Consider the following 6501-nt stretch of genomic DNA (forward strand, 5'->3'; position numbering starts at 1 on the left):
CTCAACAGAAGAAACAAACTAACATCCTCATGCAGACATAGAAACAAACACATTTTATGTAATTACGAACCACCATAAACCGCAAAGCAGATAAAAGTATGATAAACACAACAATCTACTTTCACTTCCTGATTTGAGCGAATGTTTGAAACAATATTATATATATATAAAATATTTCAAGTATAATTATGATCAACTTCTACAATATTGTTTGGAGCAGCATTCGCTCTCATCAGGAAGTGGAAGTGATATTTCTGTATAAATTATAATCTGATACAAGGAGATATGATTGAAATGTTTATTGTTGTTGTTATGGTCGGCATTTCATTCAAACAAATAATACAGCGAAGAAATAATAAAAATGGGATTTGAGGAAATTTGCTATGGACAATTGGACTTGGACAGTTATCACAAACACACTGGATGATGTCACCATGGTGGCTGGGTGGGGGTCACGACCTCCACACTGGATGACGTCACCAGGCTGGCTGGGTGGGGGTCACGACCACCACACTGGATGACGTCACCATGCTGGGTGGGTGGGTGGGGGCCACGACCTCCACACTGGGCACGGCACGGAGGTACTTACCATGTCTTCTATTCACTTTTACTTTAGCTGTTTTCCAATTTGCTTTCTGTCTTCGTCTTGGTATGGGATCACTTGGTTTTGACCTGACCCTGGCCAGAGTCTTTGACTGGGAGGGAAACAGTCAAATGCATAGTTATTGTTTTGGGAGATAATATTTTTTTCCCTTATAAATCATCTCTCTGTTATGTATTATTATATTTGTTATTTTCAATGTATAATGTAAGCATTTGAGTGTATTCCTCTTTGTTGGATTTTGTGTTTGTGTCCGGATGAGACATAGGTGATCTCAGGCTAAGTACATTGATAGTATGCTCTTGGAATCTACATCTGATCCCTATTTGTTCCCAGTTCCCCTTTGTCTTACTTTTTCTTTTTGAGTGCTTTAATTGTAATTCTAGAATTTGACTATCCCATTTTCTTCCTTTTTACTGGTGCTGATATAACCTAAACGTGTTGCAAGCGCGTAAAAGCCTTAAAAACAAAAACAATGACCATGCTGACGATGGTGAAGATGATGGTTATGAATGATGATGGTGGTGGTGGTGGTTTGGTTGTGTTTTTAAAGGGTTTTACGACGCTTGCAGCACATTTAAGTCATCAGTGCCAGTAAAATGGAAGAAAATGGAATAGTCAAAATATTTTTTTAGAATTACGATTAAAGCACCCAAGAAAAAGTAAGATAAAGGGGAATTGGTTCAAATAGGGGACAGATGTAGATTCCAAGAGCACACTATCAATTTACTTAGTTTTGAGATAACCTATCAGAGCCTATAACCCACTAAGGGGAATACACTCAAATGCTTACAGAACAATCAGAAAATATAGGAAAAAGGAAAGGAAATCATCTCCCATCAACTAATACCAAAAATTTGACTGTTTCTCTTTTAGCCAAGGATTCTGGAAAGGGCCAGGACAAAAGCAAGCCATCCCATTCCAAGACAAAAACAGAAATCAACTACGAAAACAGATAAAGGGGGCAAGAATTAGAAGTAGACGACACAGTCAATGACCTCCTGACCACCGAGGAGGTCAAAAGACCCCACTGAGATGATGATGGTGATGATAATAATAACGATAATGAGAGGCTCTCTGAAGATTAATTAATTAAGACTTTTAAAATTGATTATCATGCCTAAGGTCAAAATGATAATATCGTGTAATGATAAAAACGAAAAGCAATGGAAAAAACAAACGATAATTCACTTGACACTAAGGATTGAGAGGGGTGAAAGGGGAGGGAGAAAAAAGTAGAGGATACAATGAAAATCAACTCCTGATTGGGTTGTTGTTGATGATGACTGATGACGTCAACACTGATGACTGATGACGTCAACGCTGATGACTGATGACGTCAACGCTGATGACTGATGACGTCAACACTGATGACTGATGACGTCAACGCTGATGACTGATGACGTCAACACTGATGACTGATGACGTCAATACTGATGACTGATGACCAGACACAATCAATTTATTTTTACAATTGTCATATCAATTAGACCTAATACAATACAACTCTCATTCCGACACACACACAAATTCACAAGACTGCATAATCTATTTAAGCAAACAAAAACAAAACAAAAAACCCCCAAATTTTTAAAGAAAGGAAACAAAAAAATAGGCCCAAATTAAAAAAAATAAATCTGAAAAACTAAAATGTTTAAAAATTAAAAAAAAGGAAGAGAAACCCAACCAAAATGTTGGTGACATTATAACCTGCTTCCACAGACGGTTTATCAAAGAAACAGCCTTCAAACTTATTGTTTTTTTTTTTTAATGCCACATTAATTTATAAAAAAAAGAAAAAGAAAAGAATTTTTTTTTTTTAAATTTCCAAGACTGAAAACAGACACACCTTCTAACACACACTTGTTGTCAGCACACACACACACACACATAGCATCGTGTTCTCTAAACCTCTGGTCTCAACCAATTTCATACAATTTACAAGCTAATACTAATATTTTTTAATTTTATTTTTTAAAGAGGGAGAGGGAGGGAGGGCTCGAGTACATAATATTTTAACAATAAGAAAGGAGGGTGGGGGTGGCTATTTGTTTAAGTGTAATATATGGAGTGGTTAAATGTCCGTAGTTAACAGCATGGAGACAAAAAATAAAGGGAAAGCTATTTCAATAAATTTATTTATATTGCTTAACTCAAAATACATAACAACAAATAATAATATTTTTTTTTACTTCTTTTTCTTAACATTAAAATATCATTGTGAGAATTTCATTTTCTTTTTTTTTTGTGTGTGAAAAATTTTATTGATGACATGTGTGGGAAGGTATTGATAAAATGTGAGGCTGTCTGAGAAAACCCGGGAAGATGCGGCAAGATTCGATTTGAGATATGAGCCAAAATCGAACAAAGTGTTTCCCATGGCAACAAATTTTATCCAGAAAAAAAATGCATATCTTGGGTTCTAATAGACATAGAAAGAAAATGTAAAGTGGTAAATGATCAGAAATATGTGGTCTACACCACTGTATACATAACTAACTCTATTTATGAAATGTGCGCATCTTTCCGGGTTTTCTCAGCCAGCCACCCATATCATTGTGAGAATTTCATTTGTTTTTATTTGTTTGTGTGTGTGTGTGTGTGTGTGTGTGTATGTGTGTGAAATGAAAATTTAAATTTGAAGACGTGTGTGGGAAAGTATCCTTTGGCAAGCCAAGCCGTCTCAGAGAATGCTACAATTATGGTGACTGCCTCCATTGCGTCCAAGCCGTCTCAGAGAATGCTACAATTATGGTGACTGCCTCCATTGCGTCCGTTCTTCTGTCGGAGACGGGCCTTGGCTCTGTAGTGTTCTAGGTAGGCCAGCTGTTTGGCGTTGATGGCACCACGACGCTTCCTGTTTGGAGACGGCCGGGGGTGGGGGTGGAAGGAAAGGAAGAGAAGAGAAGAGAGGATATGAAAAATTCCTTTGAGTGCGGCAATGTTTTCTTGTGGTATGACACTCGCTTTTCGAACCAGATCTTGCTCGATCTCGCTCGACGCATAGTTGAGTCCTTGGAAAAGGCTCTTTACATTCTCTCACCGTGCTCAGGAGTAAAATGAGTACCTGGCCATTAACAGCGTTGTCTCTGTCAGGCATCATGTTTTGTTCTACATGTTACGTGATGCTGTTGGTCAGGGACTCCGTGTAAAGCGCTTTGAGCACAGTTAGTGGATATTGTGCTATATAAAAGCTCAAGTTTTTTTGGGTTTTTTTTTAAAGTTGGAAAGAAATGAAACATTGTGGATCTAAGTAAACGTTCTCATTGAGGGAAGCATTGTGGATCTAAGTAAACGTTCTCATTGAGGGAAGCATTGTGGATCTAAGTAAACGTTCTCATTGAGGATCTAAGTAAACGTTCTCATTGAGGGAAGCATTGTGGATCTAAGTAAACGTTCTCATTGAGGGAAGCATTGTGGATCTAAGTAAACGTTCTCATTGAGGGAAGCATTGTGGATCTAAGTAAACGTTCTCATTGAGGGAAGCATTGTGGATCTAAGTAAACGTTCTCATTGAGGGAAGCATTGTGGATCTAAGTAAACGTTCTCATTGAGGGAAGCATTGTGGATCTAAGTAAACGTTCTCATTGAGGGAAGCATTGTGGATCTAAGTAAACGTTCTCATTGAGGGAAGCATTGTGGATCTAAGTAAACGTTCTCATTGAGGGAAGCATTGTGGATCTAAGTAAACGTTCTCATTGAGGGAAGCATTGTGGATCTAAGTAAACGTTCTCATTGAGGGAAGCATTGTGGATCTAAGTAAACGTTCTCATTGAGGGAAGCATTGTGGATCTAAGTAAACGTTCTCATTGAGGAAGCATTGTGGATCTAAGTAAACGTTCTCATTGAGGGAAGCATTGTGGATCTAAGTAAACGTTCTCATTGAGGGAAGCATTGTGGATCTAAGTAAACGTTCTCATTGAGGGAAGCATTGTGGATCTAAGTAAACGTTCTCATTGAGGGAAGCATTGTGGATCTAAGTAAACGTTCTCATTGAGGGAAGCATTGTGGATCTAAGTAAACGTTCTCATTGAGGGAAGCATTGTGGATCTAAGTAAACGTTCTCATTGAGGGAAGCATTGTGGATCTAAGTAAACGTTCTCATTGAGGGAAGCATTGTGGATCTAAGTAAACGTTCTCATTGAGGGAAGTGAGTTGTGTTTCTTTAAATTTGTTTCTTCCATTTATGGAGCAGCGTGATTCAGCAGTACGGCTTTTGCATTGTACCCGAAAGGTGCTGAGTTCGAATACCCACTGCGCTGTGTTGAGCATGTCACTTTGCCCTAACTCAGTTTGCGCCTGATACCTAGGACCAATTTCCCCTACGGGATGAATAGAGGGAATTTTTTTTCTTCTTATTAAAAAAAAATTTTTTTTTTATTCCCTTCATTTTCCTAATTCCAAAATTTTTGACTATAAACTCAAACTACTTCAATTTAACAAACAAAGACAGATAATGTAAATGTTTCGGGTTTCCCCTTTATCAACAAAACACGATGAATGAAACACTGAAGACGAATGAGACACGTGATAATGTCTTCCCCTAACTTTTTGCCTTTAACCAACCAATGCTTTCTTTTTTGTAAATCAATTCACCGAATATTGAATAAGGTGAGCCGAAAAACTTCAAAATGGCGGAAAAAGGGCATCCCTGAATACTGAGACTGAAGCAGTCCGTGTTAGGATTGAGTGTGTTAAACTTTTCTACATTCTCCGTGTTAGGATTGAGTGTGTTAAACTTATCTACATTCTCCGTGTTAGGATTGAGTGTGTTGACCTAATCGACATTCTCCGTGTTAGGATTGAGTGTGTTAAACTTTTCTACATTCTCCGTGTTAGGATTGAGTGTGTTGACCTAATCGACATTCTCTGTGTTAGGACTGACTTATCGACATTCAATGCATGGAATAGAGAGTGGCCAACTTTACAAAAAGCTAAAACAGGATACCCTAACATGCACTTCCATTACGACCCAAAATGGCAGTTTGTTTGGGACTTCTAATTAAATATAATCTAGATTTAGAGATATAAACTCTATTTGTTTGTGGCTCAGTGACACGGTCTTTGCTTCGATCGCTCGCCGCTGCGCTGTGTGGCCCTGAGCAAGTCATCTCGCCCTAGCTCAATTTGCGGTGCTGCACAGCAGCTGATGCCTGGGTTATTCCAGTCTTCCCTCGGAATAGACCCTAGAGACAAATTTCCCGTGTGGGATGAATAAAGGGAATGTTATTTTATTTCATTTTGATTTCTGGTCAAATCCCGAGACATGCCAGGACCTTTTCCTCCCAGTCCAATATTTTAATATTCATCTTTTTTTCTTTTTCTCCAGATTGACAAATCAGGTCAGTCCAGAAAAAACGGTTGGTCGCAATGGTAATGGCTTAGACCATGTTCAACTGTGTGGTTTGTGGTATGACACTTCCTTTTGCACCAGGAGGTCCATTGTTCAAACCCTGCTCTGGGGGGGTGCAAAGTTGTCAATATGGGAGGGAATGCTGTATCGCCTAAAATGCATCATGCCTACTCGTCTTACATGTTAAGTGTTGCCATTGGCTTGAGTCCCTTGGAAATGAGCTTGGAGCATGTTTAGTGGATATTGCGCTATATATATATAAAAACAAAAAAAACCAACAACCCCCCTTCCCCCCCAAAAAAAAAACCCAAACAAAAACAAACTTGAGCTTTTATATAGCCCAATATCCACTCAACGTGCTAAAAGCGCTTTACATGGGGTCCCTAGCCTACAGCAACACTAAACATGTAGAACGAGACATGACGCCTATTAGGCAATAATACACTTTTTCCAACAGAGACAACGCTGTTAATGACCAGGTACTTGTTTTATACATGAGTACTGTGAGAGAATGCGAGTAAAGAGCCTTTTCCAAGGATTCAACAAT

At 38.5% G+C, this 6501-nt stretch overlaps 1 protein-coding gene across 4 annotated transcripts in view; it reads right to left on the minus strand.

Moving 5' to 3' along the window:
- Nucleotides 1-284: 284 nt before the first annotated feature.
- The window catches only part of LOC144956962 (protein tyrosine phosphatase type IVA 1-like), a 56502-nt gene continuing 50285 nt past the window's right edge, over nucleotides 285-6501 (minus strand). For 2 of the 4 annotated variants that reach the window (XM_078887827.1, XM_078887828.1), the window contains exon 6: nucleotides 285-3458. In XM_078887827.1, the coding sequence (XP_078743953.1) occupies nucleotides 3335-3458 (124 nt within the window). In that variant the 3' untranslated portion in view covers nucleotides 285-3334. The remainder of the gene's footprint in view (nucleotides 3459-6501) is intronic. The other 2 variants (XR_013642050.1, XM_078887829.1) reach the window with 2 other exon arrangements.

The sequence above is a fragment of the Berghia stephanieae genome, chromosome 11 (assembly GCF_034508935.2).
Source record: "Berghia stephanieae isolate SIO BIC M18660-M18661 chromosome 11, UCSD_Bste_1.3, whole genome shotgun sequence".
NCBI lineage: Eukaryota > Metazoa > Mollusca > Gastropoda > Nudibranchia > Aeolidiidae > Berghia > Berghia stephanieae.